The sequence below is a fragment of the Cherax quadricarinatus genome, chromosome 55 (genome assembly GCF_038502225.1).
Source record: "Cherax quadricarinatus isolate ZL_2023a chromosome 55, ASM3850222v1, whole genome shotgun sequence".
Taxonomy (NCBI): domain Eukaryota; kingdom Metazoa; phylum Arthropoda; class Malacostraca; order Decapoda; family Parastacidae; genus Cherax; species Cherax quadricarinatus.
In genome coordinates this window covers 21949748-21970691 of record NC_091346.1, presented here as the reverse complement: position 1 = coordinate 21970691, position 20944 = coordinate 21949748, and the positions used below count along the sequence as shown (strand labels likewise).

Here is a 20944-nt window from a genome sequence, read left to right as displayed (position 1 = left end):
AAAAAGGTCTAGGAAAAGGTACAGAAAAAAATTAATTCAGATTATTAACCCAGGAAAGCTACTGTGTTTGGCTTATATCCACTGGGACCCTTCGACCCTCTTTTCCAGGATGACACCCACAACAGTCGACTAACACTTAGATACCTACTTACTGCTAGGTGAACAGGAACAACGGGTGTAAGGAAACATACCGTTCTTCAAATGCCAGACAAAGGCGCTACCACTTGAACCACGACCTACCTGACTTGAACCACGACCTACCTGACTTAAACCTTATTATTTGCCAAGATATGTCCTTCTACCTTCAGACTTTTGTTCTGGTGTTTGATTATCATATTTCTGACATATAAGGCGCACGATCATGCAAGACATGCAAGACTATGTTTCCAAAAAAACGCAACATAACGTTAATAAACAACTGCTAAAGCCTAACACAAAGCCTACCCTTGACCGTGACCTTGAGCATATAAGGCGCAGGCTGATTTTCAGACTTTATGTGCGAAAAAAGGCGCGCCTTATATGCCGGAAAATAGGTATCTTCCTTAGTATGCGGCAGTGGAGTAGCTTCCCTCTTAATCATAACTTATTTGTTTGTTGACAATTCTAGAGGTCTTCGCCCCTGCGACCCGTCTCAATCTTTGTTTTTTCTTATTCTAGGCCTCCTGCCCTTCTAGGGAAGAGCGCCTTGAGGCTCGTAAAAGGATCTTGATCAAGACTTACCTACCTCACTTAGTGTGTGTGTGTGTGTGTATGTGTACTCATCTAATTGTACTCACCTAATTGTGGTTGCAGGGGTCGAGACTCAGCTCCTGGCCCCGCCTCTTCACCGACCGCTACTAGGTCCTCTCTCCCCCTGCTCCATGAGCTTCATCATACCTCGTTTTAAAACTGTGTATAGTTCCTGCCTCCACTACATCGCTTGCCAGACTATTCCACTTCCTAACTACTCTATGACTGAAGAAATACTTCCTAACATCCCTATGACTCATCTGAGTCTTCAGCTTCCAATTGTGACCCCTTATTTATGTGTCCCATCTCTGGAACATCCTGTCTCTGTCCACTTTGTCTATTCCACGCAGCATTTTATATGTCGTTATCATGTCTCCCCTGACCCTTGGCTCTGAAACTAACCTTGTTGCAAACCTTTGCACTTTCTCTAATTTCTTGACGTGGTGTGTGTGTGTACTCACCTATATGTACTATCCTATATGTGGTTGCAGGGGTCGATTCACAGCTCCTGGTCCCAAGTGTGTGTGTGATCATTTATTCTCTGACTTACCATTACAGAGTCACAGGTGAAGGTAGGAACATAGTATCATCTACATCCGATTACTGGAAAGCCTACTCTGGAGTTCCTGGAAGTCCCCATATTCCAGGGCTAATGGGACCACCAGGAGATCACGGTGCCCCAGGAGGTCAAGGAAGTCAAGGAGCACCTGGAGGTCAAGGAGTACCAGGGGCACTAGGAGATCGAGGAAGTGGAGGAGCACCAGGAAGCCGAGGACCACCTGGAGGTGCTGGAGCACCAGGAGATGCTGGAGCCCCAGGGGCACCAGGAGGCCGAGGGGCACCAGGAGGTGCTGGAGCTCCTGGGGCACCAGGAGGCCGAGGAGCGCCAGGAGGTGCTGGAGCCCCAGGGGCACCAGGAGGCCGAAGGGCACCAGGAGGTGCTGGAGCCCCAGGGGCACCAGGAGGCCGAGGGGCACCAGGAGGCCGAGGGGCACCAGGAGGCCGAGGGGCACCAGGAGGTGCTGGAGCCCCTGGAGGCCGGGGGGCACCAGGAAGTCCTGGAGGCCGAGGAGCCCCTGGAGGCCGAGGAGTAGCAGGAGACTTCGGAGCACCAGGATACCCTGGATCTCCTGGTCTTCCCGGTACACCTGGAAACCGGGGCTCTCCAGGACTTCCAGGACTTCCAGGACCTGCAGGTTAATAGAGGAAGCGAGTGACAAGTATCTGCAACCTATGTCGACTGATCTTCACCTCACCTTGCAGAACATCCACCCGTTGACAGCCTACTCTTCCTTCTGATGTTTACCTCACCCACCTGTCAGCTTAGCGCTGACAGCTTTATCAGTCACCTACTCAACAGCACCTGATAACAGCTGCCTCGGTCTCCTGACTTCTGCATCACCTGTCTCTTACTGCCCCTACCAGCTATTTAGGCAGCCTAGCTCATGAAAGTTCAGCCGTCCTATGAGATGTCAGCCATATTCAACCACTCACAAAAAATAAGATTTCACATAGCGTAGCTATACAAAGGATGCCTATTAATTAAATAAAAATCAACTATTTATATACATACAGATATCGTCTATAAAAATGCACACCAGAAAAGTACACTGTTGTTTCCTTGTTCCTTGCGAAGATATCAGACCCAAGATCGCAGCTGATACTATCGAATCACAGGTGATCTTACCTCGGCTCATTTCAAAACCCAGCTCTGTCTAAGGTACACTACCAGCCTCCCCAAGATGCCACCCACAGCAGTGTTAATAAGCTGGATGCGTTTATTATGCAGACCATACCAATCCTGTGGGCGGTAGTCGAGGGTTCACTAAGGCACATAAGGAGTCCAGGCTTAACATCTGTGTTTACTACACAAGTTACAGTGGTAATGAACAACTTTATTGAATTCAGATTAATGGTAAAGAATTTACAGTCATGAATAAAGTCAGAAAAAATACATTGTAGTTATATGTGGTTATAACGTCAGAACATTTTTCCACTGTGGATGAAATACTTGAACGTTTTAAGGTGAGTTGTCTCTGAATTCAGAATTTTTTGTTTTGTGACAATAGTTCATCTGGAAAAGTTTACACTTGGTTATTTCTACATCAACTTGTGGTACACCCTCCCAGAGGTACCTGTAGCCTAGCAGACGCTGATACACCCTCCCTGAGGAACCTGTAGCCTAGCAGACGCTGGTACACCCTCCCAGAGGTACCTGTAGCCTAGCAGACGCTGGTACACCCTCCCTGAGGTACCTGTAGCCTAGCAGACGCTGGTACACCCTCCCTGAGGTACCTGTAGCCTAGCAGACGCTGGTACACCCTCCCTGAGGTACCTGTAGCCTAGCAGACGCTGGTACACCCTCCCAGAGGTACCTGTAGCCTAGCAGACGCTGGTACACCCTCCCTGAGGTACCTGTAGCCTAGCAGACGCTGGTACACCCTCCCAGAGGTACCTGTAGCCTAGCAGACGCTGGGTAGTTGTAATATTCAAGGTTCTCTGACTTTTATTGACAGTGCCATAGACATGAGGCTCCTGCATGAGTAACCGGTGTCAATTAACTACTTACTAGTGCGGTGCAAGTTTATGACGTTCAGTTGCAGATAGTTTTGTCTTCTCAGATTACTAGCTGACAGCTAAAAGTTGTTATGTAGTCCCTCCTTGAAAACATATTATTGCCACTTCAGTCCTGTCTTGCACTTGATGGCCAGTGTTAGAGGGAATCTACAAAACGTGGACTCTGACTTCACTGTCTGCAATCCTACCACACCTGTGTCTGACTTCTGACACCAGCATGTCACAACTGACACTCGTGTATTTGAGAGTACTTACGGTTTATAGAGAATCACTTAAATTTAAGGCTTCAGTCTCAGATAACTCGATACACTGAGTGCAAAGAATATAGCAAACAGTTAGTTCATTTGGAGGGTGGAAGCCGAACTGATGCTCCAGTTTCTACAGCACTACCAGCAACACCAACCGGTTGGTGAACGGAGTCGTCAACACAGTTTTCTGAAGGGAGGAGCTTCAAGACGGAAGCTCTGGTTGTGATCTAATAAGGTTCTTTGGTGAAAAAAGTGAGTGATGTTGATTTGGAAAGAGATAATTTCTCGTGGTGTAGGGAAGTGTCATTGTTTGACTTATTTCGATCATGTAACTGATTAATTCAGTGTGGTGAGAGTCACGGTTCTCATTACTAAGATCCGGTGATCAAATCCTCGATCGTTAAAGACCAAATGTCATTTCCAGTTTTCATGCATCCTGGGAGGAACCCTTTCAACATTCTTCACCTATGGTCAAGAAATAAAATACGGAGTGTTTCTGTGTAAGAGTTTGGAATTGTAAACCTATTCGTAGGAATTTTTAATACGTTGCATCTTAACGAGAATTTGTATGACATTTGCAAGAGCATCTTTTAGAACCCTTGTATAATTTAATGGGCATTCGCAATGTAATTTTAACCACATACATATGGTATTTTTAGATATCTCTATGAAATGCATTTTGGTCCGTATTTTATGTGGACTGACATGACATTTTAGGGACAATACATGAGGAACTTCTGGAAGCATTTCTAAATAATATTTACTCCGTGACTGGAAATAATAATAAAAGAACATATTACATTAATAATATTGGAACTTTAGAAGAGATATTGAATCAAGTGAAGTGAGAGAGAGAGAGAGAGAGAGAGAGAGAGAGAGAGAGAGAGAGAGAGAGAGACAGAGAGAGAGAGAGAGAGACAGAGAGAGAGAGAGAGAGCGTCGGTACATGCTCTGCCAATGAAATGGTAACCTCCTAAATGCATTATCATATTACCGTTGATATGCCAGGTATATGTCGAAAGAAATTCGACCAGTCTTGCTCCTGCGCCTGTAATGTAAGAGTAACTGGCCTTTCGAACTGTGTCATCTTGTAGTTCGATCACTCATCTTGTTGGTCTGCCCTTGCAGGGTCACAAGCGAGAATAACAACACGACCCCACCTGCCTCCGAATACTGGAGAATGTTTCCTGGAATTCCTGGAAGTATTCCAGGGCCAATGGGACCACCGGGAGACCTTGGCGTCCCAGGAGGTCAAGGAAGCCAAGGAATACCCAGAGGTCAAGGAGTGCCAGGACGTCAAGGAAGTGGAGGAGCATCAGGGAGTCGAGGGTCACCAGGAAATTCTGGGTCCCCTGGAAGCCGAGGGGCACCAGGGAGTCGAGGGTTACCAGGAGATTCTGGGTCCCCTGGAAGCCGAGGGGCACCAGGGAGTCGAGGAGCCCCTGGAGATGCTGGGTCCCCTGGAAGTCGAGGAGCACCAGGGAGTCGAGGGTCACCAGGAGATTCTGGGTCCCCTGGAAGCCGAGGGGCACCAGGGAGTCGAGGGTCACCAGGAGATTCTGGGTCCCCTGGAAGCCGAGGGGCACCAGGGAGTCGAGGGGCCCCAGGAGATGCTGGGTCCCCTGGAAGTCGAGGAGCACCAGGGAATCGAGGGCCACCAGGAAGTCGAGGGTCACCAGGAGATCAAGGGCTCGCGGGCTCTCCAGGTCTTCCCGGGTTGCCAGGACGGCCGGGTGCACCGGGAAATAGGGGAGCTCCAGGTCTTCCTGGACTTCCAGGCCGTGCTGGGTAAGTGTAACGAGGTGAGAGCGACGAGCATATGGAAGCTACAGTTACTGGCATCTGGAAGCTACAGTCACTGACGTCTGGAATCTACAGTTACTGACATCTGAAAGCTACAGTTACTGAGCTACAGTTACTGACATCTGGAAGCTACAGTTACTGGCACTGGAAGCTACATTTACCGACATCTGGAAGCTGCAGTTACTGACATCTGGAAGGTATAGTTACTAACATCTGGAAGGTACAGTTACTGACAACTGATGTACACTCACGTCTCTCACTCTAAAGTCATTATCCACCGTCCTTCCTTTTCTGACGTCTCCAGCACCAAGTCTCGTCCTTTTCATAACTCCCCGTCTACAACTATCCACGAGATATATACAGTGAAAGGTGTATTTCTCTCAGCGTATATATATATATATATATATATATATATATATATATATATATATATATATATATATATATATATATATATATATATATATATATGCAATAAGATCACATATATATATATATAAATATATATATATATATATATATATATATATATATATATATATATATATATATATATATATATATATATATATATATATATGCAATAAGATCACATATATATATAAATATATATATATATATAAATATATATATATATATATATATATATATATATAAATATAAATATATATATATATATATATATATATATATATATATATATATATATTTATATATATATATATATATATATATACATGTTAAGAGATTACTTTAATAACTGTTCTAGGAATTGAAGTATTTTTGTTTGGTGGTGAACAGGTTTTATGCAGCCTTAATGACCCTAGGATAGTCGATAGACTTTCGACACCCATTAACTAATTAGCCAATCAGCCAAACAAATAATTGAGGTAGTTACCACCACCCAAACATGAACTAGCATAGTGGCACTTTTGGTAATTAGAAAAGTGTACACAGAGGTAGAATAATACATGTTATCATTCACGGTGAGCCATTCTGGCACGGAGACTGATACATAAGAACATAAGAAAGGAGGATCACTGCAGCAGGCCTGTTGGCCCATACTAGGCAGGTACTTTATAATTCATCCCACTAACGAAACATTTTCCCAACCCAATCCTCAGTGGTACCCAAGAAATAAGCCCTGATAACTCTATCCACTCATTTGCAAGTCCCACTCAAATCCAATCCCTCTCACTCATATATTTATCCAACCTAAATTTGAAACTACCCAATGTCTTAGACTCAATAACCCAACTAGGTAGACTGTTCCACTCATCAACTACTCTATTTCCAAACCAATACTTTCCTATGTCCTTTCTAAATCTAAACTTATCAAATTTAAATCCATTACTGCGGGTTCTCTCTTGGAGAGATATCCTCAAGACCTTGTTAATATCCCCTTTATTAATACCTGTCTTCCACTTATACACTTCGATCAGGTCTCCCCTCATTCTTCGTCTAACAAGTGAATGTAACTTAAGAGTCTTCAATCTTTCTTCATAAGGAAGATTTCTAATGCTATGTATTAATTTAGTCATCCTACGCTGAATGTTTTCTAACGAATTTATGTCCATTCTGTAATATGGAGACCAGAACTGAGCTGCATAATCTAGGTGAGGCCTTACTAATGATGTATAAAGCTGCAGTATGACCTCTGTACTTCTGTTGCTTACACTTCTTGATATAAATCCCAATAATCTATTTGCCTTATTACGTACACTTAGGCATTGCTGTCTTGGTTTAAGGTTGCTGCTTACCATAACTCCCAAATCCTTTTCGCATTCTATACTGCTAAGTTCAACATTATTAGGCTGGTAGGTGCTTTAGAACTTTACATTTATCTACATTGAACTGCATCTGCCACTTTTCTGACCACGAATTGAGTTTGTCTAAATCCTCCTGAAGTTGTGAGACATCATCGTCTGAATCGATTATCCTACCTATCTTCGTGTCATCAGCAAATTTGCATATGTCACTAGTAATTCCTCGTCAAGGTCGTTTATACATATTATAAACAACAATGGGCCTAAAACTGATCCCTGCGGAACGCCACTTATTACAGATCCCCACTCAGATTTAACCCCATTTATGCACACTCTCTGCTTCCTATTAGTGAGCCATGATTCGATCCATGACAGCATTTTTCCCCCAATGCCATGGGCAGCCACTTCAACAGTCTCTGATGTGGTACTCTATCAAAAGCCTTACTAAAATCTAAATAAACAATATCGAATTCTTTATCCTGATCAACGGCCTCAAAAACTTTGCTGAAGAAGGTCAATAAATTAGTTAGGCAGGAACGGCCCCTGGTGAAACCATGTTGAGTATCATTAATCAAATTATGCCTATCCAGATGGCTTCTTATATTATCGGCTATAATTGACTCTAGTAATTTACCTACAATTGAGGTTAGGCTTATTGGGCGGTAATTTGACGGTAACGACTTGTCCCCTGTTTTAAAAATAGGAATTACATTAGCCATCTTCCACATATCAGGCACTACACCTGTTTGAAGAGATAAATTAAAGAAATTAGTTAAAGGTTCACAGAGTTCCATTTTACACTCTTTAAGAACCCTTGAAAAAAGTTCATCAGTGTCCGGGGATTTATTTTGCTTTAATCGGTCTATCTGTTTGATATCCATTTCGCTGGTGACTGTGATATTGCATAATTTATCATCTTCAAGCCCACTATAAAAATTAATTACTGAGATATTGTCAGTGTCTTCCTGAGTGAAAACCGAGAGAAAATAATTATTAAGAATAGAGCACATTTCATTCTCCTTGTCAGTAAGATGCCCAGAGTTATTTTTAAGGGGACCTATCTTATCTCTAACTTTTGTTCTATAAAACTGGAAAAAACTTTTTGGGTTAGTTTTAGAATCCCTAGCAACTTTAATTTCATAGTCCCGTTAACTTTTCTTATCCCCTTTTTAACGTCCCTCTTAATGTCAATATACTGGTTCATAAGATGACCCTCACCTCTTTTGATACGCCTATAAGTTCCTTTCTTCTGACCTAAAAGATATTTGAGCCTATTATTAATCCATTTGGGGTCATTTCTATTCGATCTAATTTCCTTATATGGGATAAATGTCCTTTGGGCAGCATGTATTGTGTTAAGAAAGCTGTCATACTGATAGCTCTCTTCGTTACTCCAGTCTACAGATGATAAGTGTTCTCTAAGCCCATTGTAATCTGCTAAGTGAAAATCTGGGACTGTTACTGAGTTATCCCTACTATCATACTTCCATTCAATGCTAAAGATAATTGATTTGTGGTCGCTTGTGCCGAGTTCCACTGTAATTTCTAAATTATTTACGAGGGTTTCCTTGTTTGTCAGAACTAAGTCAAGCAGGTTATTACCCCTTGTAGGTTCTGTCACAAACTGCTTCAAAAAACAATCCTGAACTATTTCTAAGAAGTCGTTTGATTCTAAATTCCCAGTCAAGAAATTCCAATCAATGTGACTAAAGTTAAAGTCTCCTAGAATTACTACGCTATCGTGCCTTGTGGCTTTAACAATTTCCTCCCATAGTAGTCTCCCTTGGTCCCTATCTAAGTTTGGGGGACGGTATATTACACCTAAAATCAATTTTTTATGTCCCTCTGAAAACTCTTTCCAAACAGACTCTGTGTTACTTCAGACTTAATACCCGTTTTAATGCAACAGTTCAAGTGATCTCGGACATACAGTGCCACCCCACCCCCCTTCCCGATACTTCTGTCTACTTGGAACAATTTAAAACCCTGAATGTGACATTCTGCAGGCATGTCTCGACTTTTTGAATTAAACCACGTCTCAGTGATTGCAAATACATCAATGTTGCCTGCACTAGCAACTAATCTCAACTCGTCCATTTTATTCCTAGCACTACGAGTATTAGCACAATGTACATTTAATGACCCTACTTTTTCTTTACCCTTCTTGCTCATTTCAGTTTTTCCACTAAACCTATTATTGTCCTTATCGCCTAGTGTCACTGACTTTCCAATATCCACCTCATTTTGCCTATTACTAGTTCTCCTAGAACTCATAGTATTACTACACTGGGACCTCAGTGTTCTCGCCAAAACCCATACCACTATCTATTCCTAGTTTAAAGCCCTAACAGCTCCCTCCACTGCCGTTGCCAGTGCCCCCACCCCAGACCTAGATAAGTGAACCCCATCCCTGGCATACATGTTATTTCTGCCATAGAAGAGGTCCCAGTTGTCAATGAATGTTACCGCATTTTCCTTACAGTATTTGTCCAGCCAGCAATTGACACCAATTGCCCTGGACAACCATTCGTTTCCAACTCCTCTCCTTGGCAAAATACCACATATGACAGGGTTCCCACCCTTCCTCCTAATTACCTCTATTGCTGACCTATACCTGCTAATCAGGTCCTCACTTCTACGTCTGCCAACATCATTGCCTCCAGCACTGAGACAGATAATAGGATTGCTCCAATTACCTCTCATGGTGTCATCTAGACGGCTAACAATATCCTCCATCCCAGCCCCAGGAAAGCAAACCCTGTCTCCTACTCCTGCCCTTCAAGCAGAACGCCCTATCCATGTATCTAACCTGGCTATCCCCAACAACAACAATATTCTTACCTTCCTTGTTGTCGTTTGTCATGACGATCCCAGTAGTCGACTCACATTTGTCGGGTAGCACCGAGAATGCGTTGGAGGTTCCACAACAGTTTCCACAGCAGTCTCTTTCTTCTTCATCGTTTCTGGTTTTCCATTCGTCTTCTTGATCGTCAACTTCGTCCCCTGCTGTCCAGCCACTGACCACGATTCCCTCTTGACCTGAGGGCTCGAAACAGGAAGACCACTACGAATCCTCTTGTTTTCCTCAGTCAATCGCTTGCTTATTTCAAATCTTACATTATTAATAGGTATCAGTACGTCACCATTAAAGACACAGCATCAGCAACACGGCCACTTGATACTGGAGTTCCGCAGGGAAGTGTCCTTGGTCCCCTGCTCTTCCTCATATACATCAATGACCTTCCAAAAGTATCCCAACACCTGAAACCCATTCTCTTTGCTGATGACACGACTTATGTCATCTCTCACCCTAATCTTGCCACCCTCAACACCCTTGTGAATGAGGAGCTGATTAAAATATCGACTTGGATGACAGCCAATAAACTTACGCTTAACACTGACAAAACTTACTATATTATGTTTGGTAGCAGAGCAGGAGATGCACAAATTAACATTAAGATTGACAACACTCTAATTACCAGAAATAATGGGGGAAAATTCCTAGGCTTATACCTTGACAACAACCTGAATTTCAGCACCCATATCCAGCATATAGCCAAAAAAGTATCCAAAATGGTTGGGATCCTCTCCAAGATACGATACTACGTGCCGCAAAATGCCCTTCTCACACTATACCACTCACTTATTTATCCATACCTCACCTATGCTATTTGTGCTTGGGGATCAACTGCAGCAACACACCTAAAGCCAATAATAACCCAACAAAAAGCTGCAGTAAGAATAATCACTAAATCCCATCCCTGGCAGCACACCCCCCCACTCTTCAAAGATCTAAACTTACTCCCAGTTCAGTACATCCACACTTACTACTGTGCAATCTATATCTACAGGGCCTTAAACTCTAATATCAACCTTGACCTAAAACGCTTTCTCGATAGTTGTGACAGAACCCACAGGCATAACACCAGACACAAACATCTCTACGACATTCCCCGTGTCTGACTAAACCTTTACAAAAATTCAATGTATGTCAAAGGCCCTAAAATCTGGAATACCCTACCTGAGAACTCTAGAACTGCATACACATTCATCACCTTCAAAACTACCATTAGAAAACATCTTATCTCCCTGATACACCCCGTCAACTAACTACACGAATACCACCTGGTGGTTCACACTTACACTCGCTCACTCATTTGACCATAAACAGAAATATTAATCTCAGTCTTAAAATAATGAATCCTGTGATACTCCAATACTGAAACTATATACTGTGCCAAAACAAAAGCATTCACATTGCTAAACTCATAAACTAGTATTTAGTCACTTAGCCATAATACCAACTTACCTCATAATTTGTAATATTTTACAATTAAGAATAAAACTAAGTATGCCCGAAATGCCTAGCCATGCTAAGCGTTCTAGTGGTACACTCTGTAATCACAATTTTACTACATGTAAACCAAACAATAACCAAATTTCTGTAAACCCAGCATTGTAATCCTTATAAAGAATAAACTTTGAATTTGAATTTGAATTTGAATCTCCATCTTTGCTACCCTCAATTCTTCCTTAAGCTGCTGGTAAAGTTGCTCGATGGAGGGCATCTTGGTTCAGTCCACGGGGAGCACACAGGACACTTCTTCACAGAGTTAAGTACAGGTCACCACATCACTACCTGAAGGATGCCTGAGGAACGTTTTCGGAGGTCAACTTCCTTTAGGAATTTGGCTGGGAATATTATAAATCCATGTTAGTCAAGTCAATAATAACACCTATTGCCTCTGTTCACTTAGCAGTAAATAGGTACCTGGGTGTCAAGTGACTACTGTAAGTCACACCCCAGAAAGTTAACGCCTATTGTCCCTGTTCACTTAGTAGTCAATAGGTACCTGAGTGTCAGCTGATTGCTGTGGGAGTCATCCACGGGTAAGTAAGTAAGTAAGTTTATTCAGGTATACACAAATACAGTTACATAGATTATCATACATAGCAGCATATGTGTAGAGAACCTGGGATAACCCAGAAAAGTCAGACAGAGTGACTTATTTAGCATCATATCTGTACCACCATCATATCACCTGTACCAGTGCTAACGAGAGGGAAACACAGGAGACATCGTCAAATCAACAGTACAAAACTCCAAGGTATAGGACGGTTATCCCTCAGTGCCAGTCGTGGGAAAGAAGTGAATAGTTAAATAGTCAAGGTTAATATTTTAGTAGCTGACCTATATTCAGCTGACCAGTGTACAGTGAGAGAATCATAGCAGAAAAAGCCAAATATATCTATAAACTCAAGGAAAGTCAGGTGGTGTTACTCCCCTCAGTGTTTTAAAAATGGCTGAGTCAGCAAAACAGGTCAGGAGACAACAACACGACACAACCCCCGATAAATGGAATTGAGGGGGATTTGGAAGGATAAAACCATTGATTAAACCTTTCTGGTCTACCAGAATGGAAAGGAGTTAGAAGTTAATTGGTGAAGCCAGACTGTGAAGTGAGGTGGGTAGGGGAGGGTGAATAAGGGGTTAAATGTAAGGGTGTTGTGAAGTTAAGGGAAAAGTGAGCAGTGAAGAGGGTTTTGAAGAGGAAATTTTACTAGTAATTCAGTGTAATTAAAGCAGATACTAAGTGTACTAGGGACTGGAAAAGAGAAATAAATATTGTATATGAGTAAAAGAGCGAAGAGCGAAAATGGCAGGCATTAGAGGGGTACAGGCTGCCATAATTATATTTATATTTCTTCTTCAATTCCATGAAGAAAGAAATCAGTCATGGGGGTTGGAAAAGGTGAATGGAGTAACAGCGCCCTGGACAGTAAAAGCCCAACAGTTGCCATCCTACCAAAAAAGTAAACCTCACTATCGCCGCAAGGTATGGCAACACCGCATACCCAAACAAAAACAATGGCACACAGCTCTTATTGTAGCGCTCTTAAGTGGTGATATCCAAATTAATCCAGGACCTCAAACTATTGTGCAGAGGCAAAACAGACAGATAAATGACGGCAATAATGACGGTCTAGTAGCTAGGGATGATAACCTTAACTCCATATGTAATGCATACATAGGTCAATGTGAGACAATACAGCCATTATTATCTCAAACACTACCAAACAGATGCATACACTGTACTAAAGTACGCATGAAAAACAGAAAAGGCACCTTATGTAAAATGTGTAAGGGGTGGGTGCATGATGGATGTATGTACAATTATAGCAACGGTGCCAGAATTCATTTTGTGTGTAACAAATGCACTTTGGCACAGTTACCCTTTAGCAGTGATGACATTGATTTACCTAATTTTAATACAAATGACCCATTGCCATATATTGATGATTATGATTGTTTTATGAAAACAGGCCTTCACTTTATTCATGTCAATGCAAGATCACTTCTTCCTAAATTGGCAGAGATTAGGATTCTAGCTAACAAAATTAGGGCGGCAGTTATAACCATCTCTGAATCTTGGTTGGATGATACGGTGACTGACGACGAGGTCAAAATAGAAGGTTACAATATAAAACGCTTAGATAGGAACAGAAAGGGCGGTGGAGTATGTGCCTACATTAGAAATGACTTAGCTTACAACCCAAGACCTGATTTAAATAACAATAAACTGGAGATTCTATGGTTTGAAGTGCTGCTTCCCAAGACCAAACCCATCTTAGTAGGAACTAGTTACCGCCCTCCTACCCAGGACCAGTTCTTAGAAGACTTTTCCAGAGTCTTGTCCGGAGTTGAAAGCAATTGCGAAACAATAATACTGGGCGACTTCAATATCTGTTTTCAGCAACAAAATAACGGGCTATGCAAAAGGTATAAGCAAATTCTAGGATTAAATAGCTACACCCAACTAATTAATAAACCAACCCGGATCACACAGTTCTCAGCCACCCTAATTGACCACATACTTTGCAACCGCGCTGAGAACATTAGTCAGTCAGGCGTCATTACCACAGGTCTTAGTGATCATTTCATCATTTACTGCACCAGGAAAATCACTAGGGATAGGATAGGCCTACACAGGACAATAAAAATGAGGTCAACTAGAAACTACAGTAAAGAAACACTGGTAAATAGGCTACACAATTGTGACTGGACAGAGATAACAAGTTGCACGGACGTAAACGATGCCTGGGAAAAATTCAAAACAATGTTCACTACCATTCTTAATAATATTGCACCAGTTAAAGAGGTTAGGATTAAACGAAGAACTGAACCCTGGATGACTACTGAGATATTAGATAATATGAAATTCAGAGACCAGCTGCTAAAAAGATTTAAAGCAAACAGACAGGATATTGCAGCACTAAATGAATTCCAAAGGGTGAGGAACAGAGTACAGAGGCTTATAAAAGGAGCAAAGGCAAAGCACTATTGCTCAAAAATTGAAGAATATAAGCATAACCCCAGAAAGCTCTGGCAACAACTAAAACAGTTGGGGTATAGCCATAAGCCAGTAGATAGGTCTAACATAGTACTCACTATCGATAATGAGGTATGCCACGAAACATCTAAGGTGGCAAATTGCTTTAATTCCTACTACACATCTGTTGCATCAACACTAGTAAGTAAACTACCAGCTGCATCAAATACCTTTAACACAGACTCTGATAAGTTTCAAACATACTATACCAATAAAGGGGTAACCCCAAACAGTTGTCAACTAGTAAGTGTATCTCATGACTTCATTCAAAAAGAACTAAGCAGGTTAAACCCAACTAAGAGCACAGGCCCTGATAACATCCCGTCTAAGTTCCTAAAAGATGGTGCTTTTGAACTGTCAATCCCTATTGCTCACATAATAAATCTATCAATCACCACTAATACCGTACCGGAGGGGTTCAAGGAGGCCAGAGTTACTCCTATCTTCAAGAAAAATAATAGGTCTGATGTAAGCAACTATAGACCTGTTAGTATACTCAGTATAATATCTAAAATTCTGGAGAGGGCGGTGTATTCTCAAGTAGTTAAGTACCTTAATGACAACAGCATTCTCCATAGCTATCAATCGGGCTTTAGAAGATCATACTCAACCGATACCTCCCTTATTAATCTGATGGATTACCTGAGAACTGAAATGTCAAAAGGGAACCTCATAGGTATGGTAACCTTAGACCTGCAAAAGGCCTTCGATACTGTCAACCACAATATATTATGTAAGAAACTTCAAGCTATCGGTATAGGTTCTGTAGACTGGTTTAAGTCCTACCTTAGCAACAGGAGACAAATAGTCAAAATCAACAAAACGGAATCAGAACCCCTGCCGATAACATGTGGAGTTCCCCAAGGTAGTATTCTGGGTCCCTTACTATTCTTATGTTATGTCAATGATATGCCTATCAGTGTCAAGTGCAAACTCCTACTGTATGCAGATGACAGTGCTCTGTTAGTGACAGGTAAAGACCCACAAGATATTGCTAATGTTTTAACACTGGAACTGGAGTCCTGCAGCAAATGGTTAGTAGACAACAAACTATCATTACACCTAGGGAAAACTGAAGCCATTCTCTTTGGAACGAAACATAAACTGAGAAGGGTAAATAATTTTAATGTTCAGTGTAATGGGGAGTCCATCACTTTGGTTTCATCAGTTAAATATCTGGGAATCCCCTTTGACCCATGCATGTCAGGAGAATTGATAGGGAACAGTGTAGTAAAGAAAGCGAATGCCAGGCTGAAGTTCCTGTATAGACAAGCACAGTGTCTACCTACTGAGGCTCGCAGGACCCTATGTCTAGCCCTTATACAATGCCATATGGATTACGCTTGCTCTTCTTGGTACTCTGCCTTGACAAAAAAACTGAAAGATAGACTGCAAATCACCCAGAACAAAATCGTAAGATTCATCCTGGGGCTGGGACCAAGAGAACATGTAGGCCAGGATGAATTACAGCAGTTGGATATGCTGAATGTTGAAGACAGAGTAAAACAACTGAAGCTAAATCATGTTTATAAAATTGCTCACGAACAGTGTCCAGAATATCTTGCTGTCAATTTTGTCAAGGTTGGGAACCAAAGCAATCATAGTACTAGGGGGAGAGAGCACAACTTTGTAGTACCCACAGTCAGTGGCCAGGCTTCAAACACCTTTTATTGTACAGCAATAAAGGAATGGAACAGACTACCCACAAATGTCAAGGCCAGTCATAGCTTGAACCAGTTCAAGAAGACTGCCAAAAAGTGTCTGATGAATGAAGCAACAGAAAGGGAGGGGAATGATTTTCTATTTTTTAGCTAAAATACGTGTAAATTTTACCTTATCCCTAGTAATGACCCTCGTATTGTAGATAGTCGTAATGACCCTCGGGTAGTAGATAGTCTTAATGACCCTCGTATTGTAGATAGTCTTAATGACCCTCGTGTAGTAGATAGTCTTTTTAGTATGATAATAAGATGTTATCTTCATTATAGAATAATAAGAAAATATTATAACCTTTATATTATAATAATAAGGTAAAAGGACCCCAATGGAAATAAGTCACTCTGTCTGACTTTTTTGGGTTATCCTAGGTTCTCTACACATATGCTGCTATGTATGATAATTCTATGTAACTGTATTGTGTATACCTGAATAAATTTACTTACTTACTTACTTACACTTAACAGTAAAATAGGTACCTGGGTGTTAGTCGACTGGTGTGAGTTGCATCCTGGGGAAAAAAATTATTTAATATGCCAGTAATCTCCCAAACATATCCCAACACCTGACGACACGACTTATGTCATCTCCCACCCTAATCTTGCCACCCTCAACACCATTGTTAACGAGGAGCTGCTCAAAATATCGACTTGGATGACAGCCAATAAACTTACACTTAACACTGACAAAACCTACTATATTATGTTTGGTAGCAGAGCAGGTGTTGCGCAACTTAACATTAAGATCGACAACACTCTAATTGCCAGACATAATGAAGGCAAATTCCTTCTCCTATACCTCGACAACAACCTAAATTTCAGCACCCATATCCAACACATAACAAAAAAAGTATTCAAAACGGTGGGGATCCTCTCCAAGATACGATACTACGTGCCGCAAGCTGCCCTTCTCACACTATACCATTCACTTTTATATCCATACCTCACCTATGCTATCTGTGCTTGGGGTTCAACTGCAGCAACGCACCTAAAGCCAATAATAACCCAACAAAAAGCCGCAGTAAGAATAATCACTAAATCCCATCCCTGGCAACACCCCCCCCCCCCACTCTTCATAGATCTAAACTTACTCCCTGTTCAGAACATCCACACTTACTACTGTGCAATCTATATCTACAGGACCTTAAATTCCAATATTAACCTTGACCTAAAATGCTTTCTTGATAGTTGTGACAGGATCCACAGGCATAACACCAGACACAAACATCTCTATGACATTCCCTGTGTCCGACTAAACCTTTACAAAAATTCAATGTATTTCAAAGGACCTAAAATCTGGAACACCCTACCTGAAAACTCTAGAACTGCAGACACATTCATCACTTTCAAAACTACAGTTCGAAAACAATCTTATCTCCCTGATCCACCCCGACAACTAACTACATGATAACCACCTGGTGGTTCACAATTACACTCACTCACCCACTGACTATAAACACCGAAATACTAATCTTAATCTTAAAATAATGAATCCTAACTAGTCATAAGTTTGCCTGTGATACTCCAATATAGACACTTTGTATTGTGCCAAAACAAAAGCATTCACATTGCTAAACTCACAAATTGTAATGTAGTCACTTAGCCTTAATACCATAATCTGTAAGGGTTTAATGTTAAGAATTAATCTAAGTCTGCCCGAAATGCCTAGCCATGCTAGGCGTCCTAGTGGCCCCCTCTGTAATTAGTATTTTATAACATGTAAACCACACAATACCCAAAACCTGTAAACCCCACATTATAACCCTTATAGACAATAAACTTGATTTGATTTGATGTAGTTCATGTGTGTGAAGCGGCTGGCACAGATGTGGACAAGCAAGAGTACGACCAACACTCTGTCAGGTCATCGACACGAGTTTGTTGCTGATTCTCAACCTGGACAACCTCAGAAAATTGCTAGCCCTCGATAATTCTGCAGACGTCCTTACTTTCCCGTCATATGTCTACCTGGAGTCTACATAGAGGGTATTCCGGGGATCAACGTTCCCCGTGGCCCGGTCCATGACCAGGCGACCCGGTGGATCAGGGCCTGATCAACTAGGCTGTTACTGCTTGCCGCACATAGTTCAGCGTCATAACGTCAGTCAATGAATTAAACAGGTGATTTTCAAACAACTTTTGTACCGTACTGAAGGCTTCAATAACAGTGAATCCTCAAGATGCTTCACTTCTTGAGAACTGCTGTATTCTGGAGAGGCTATTTAACTAGGGTGTCATAGAGGAAATATTTTCTATATCGTATACTAGTGACGTCGACTAGGTCTAATTCAGCTGCAGACATTATTATTATTATTATTATTATTATTATTATTATTATTATTATTATTATTATTATTATTATTATTATTATTATTATTATTATTATTGTAGTAGTAGTAGAATAAGTAGGTTTATTTAGGCACAGGTACACATAAGTACAATTATCATATATATAACATACGTGTAAAATATCCAGCATAGCCAAAACAAAAAGTCAGTCATTATTTTGATGGCAAGATATACAATGACCCAGTTTTATGTAATTGTTGTTATTATTTTTTGATGTTGACAGTTGTTGCTTCGCTCTTATGGAGTGTGAATAAAACGATCTTCAGAATGCATCATTTTTATTGAATTGTAATAATATACGATTTAAGTATAAAAACAGAGTGTTTGCTCTATAAACGCGAGTCCCCCCCCCCTAGCCCCCAGTTCATCAAGCTAGCGCCCCAATTCATCAAACTAGCACTCCAGACCATCAAGCTAGTCCTCCAGTGCATCAAGCTAGCACCCCAATCCATCAACCTTGCCTCCCCCAATAAAAAAAATCGCTGCGCCGCCCCTGAACGCTGCCTGCCCTTATTTTCCTTTATTGAACTACAAATGAATTGGTTACCCCTGTAATTGGTTGCGCTTTCTTCAATGTTATTTAGAAAATAAGGTTTAGACTCCCGTAGACTTTGGTAAACTTGAATCATAGCATTAAGTAGATAAGAAATTAAGTTTATTAAAAGGGATATAAGATTTTGTTGGGATTTTTAACCCGGGGTTGGGAGGTTACCACCCAGGATAACCCAAGAAAGTCAGTGCGTTCTTAAGGATTATCTATTTTATTTCCCTCTGAGTCATTTAATCTTGTCCCATAGGATGCCACCCACACTAGTCGACTAACACACAGGTACCTACTGACTTTAGATGAACAGGGACAGCAGATGTAAGGTAACTAGCACCCAGGTACCTACTGGCTGTTAGGTGAACAGGGACAGCAGATGTAAGATAACTAGCACCCAGGTAGCTACTGACTGTTAGGTGAACAGGGGCAGCAGGTGTGAGGTAACTAACATCCTGGTACCTACTGACTGCCAGGTGAACAGGGACAGCAGGTGTAAGGTAACTAACATCCTGGTACCTACTGACTGCCAGGTGAACAGGGACAACAGGTGTAAGGTAGCTAACATCCTGGTACCTACTAACTGCCAGGTGAACAGGGGCAGCAGGTGTAAGGTAACTAACATCCTGGTACCTACTGACTGCCAGGTGAACAGGGACAACAGGTGTAAGGTAGCTAACATCCTGGTACCTACTGACTGCCAGGTGAACAGGGGCAGCAGGTGTAAGGTAACTAACACCCTGGTACCTACTGACTGCCAGGTGAACAGGGGCAGCATGTGTAAGGTAACTAACACCCTGATACCTACTGACTTAGGTGACGAGGGACAGCAGGTGTAGGTAACTAACACCCTGGTACCTAATGACTGTTGGTAAAGAGGGACAGCAGGTGTAAGGTAACTAGCACCCAGGTACCTACTGACTGCTAGGTGAACAGGGACAGCAGGTGTAAAGAAACATGACCAACATTTCCACCCGTGCCGGATATCAGTCCCGGACACTCAGTACCTGGAGAGAGTTCCGGGGGTCAACGCCCCCGCGGCCCGGTCTGTGACCAGGCCTCCTGGTGGATCAGAGCCTGATCAACCAGGCTGTTGCTGCTGGCTGCACGCAAACCAACGTACGAGCCACAGCCCGGCTGATCCGGAACTGACTTTAGGTGCTTGTCCAGTGCCAGCTTGAAGACTGCCAGGGGTCTGTTGGTAATCCCCCTTATGTGTGCTGGGAGGCAGTTGAACAGTCTCGGGCCCCTGACATTTATTGTATGGTCTCTTAACGTGCTAGTGACACCCCTGCTTTTCATTGGGGGGATGTTGCATCGTCTGCCAAGTCTTTTGCTTTCGTAGTGAGTGATTTTCGTGTGCAAGTTCGGTACTAGTCCCTCTAGGATTTTCCAGGTGTATATAATCATGTATCTCTCCCGCCTGCGTTCCAGGGAATACAGGTTCAGGAACCTCAAGCACTCCCAGTAATTGAGGTGTTTTATCTCCGTTATGCGCGCCGTGAAGGTTCTCTGTACATTTTCTAGGTCAGCAATTTCACCTGCCTTGAAAGGTGCAGTTAGTGTGCAGCAATATTCCAGCCTAGATAGAACAAGTGACCTGAAGAGTCACTCCCTAGTTTTGAAGGTTCTCATTATCCATCCTGTCATTTTTCTAGCAGATGCGATTGATACAATGTTATGGTCCTTGAAGGTGAGATCCTCCGACATGATCACTCCCAGGTCTTTGACGTTGGTGTTTCGCTCTATTTTGTGGCCAGAATTTGTTTTGTACTCTGATGAAGATTTAATTTCCTCGTGTTTACCATATCTGAGTAATTGAAAT

The 20944-nt window shown here is 41.9% G+C and overlaps 1 protein-coding gene across 9 annotated transcripts in view; it reads left to right on the top strand.

The window, feature by feature from the left end:
• LOC128698953 (uncharacterized) overlaps positions 1–5729 on the top strand; it is a 70629-nt gene extending 64900 nt beyond the window's left edge. For 8 of the 9 annotated variants that reach the window (XM_070096920.1, XM_070096917.1, XM_070096924.1 and 5 more), the window contains one exon: positions 4683–5729. In XM_070096920.1, coding sequence (XP_069953021.1) covers positions 4683–5346 — 664 coding nt within the window. In that variant the 3' untranslated portion in view covers positions 5347–5729. Of the gene's footprint in view, positions 1–1287; positions 2338–4682 lie in introns of those variants that run through there. The other variant, XM_070096921.1, reaches the window with a different exon arrangement.
• Positions 5730–20944: the final 15215 nt, after the last annotated feature.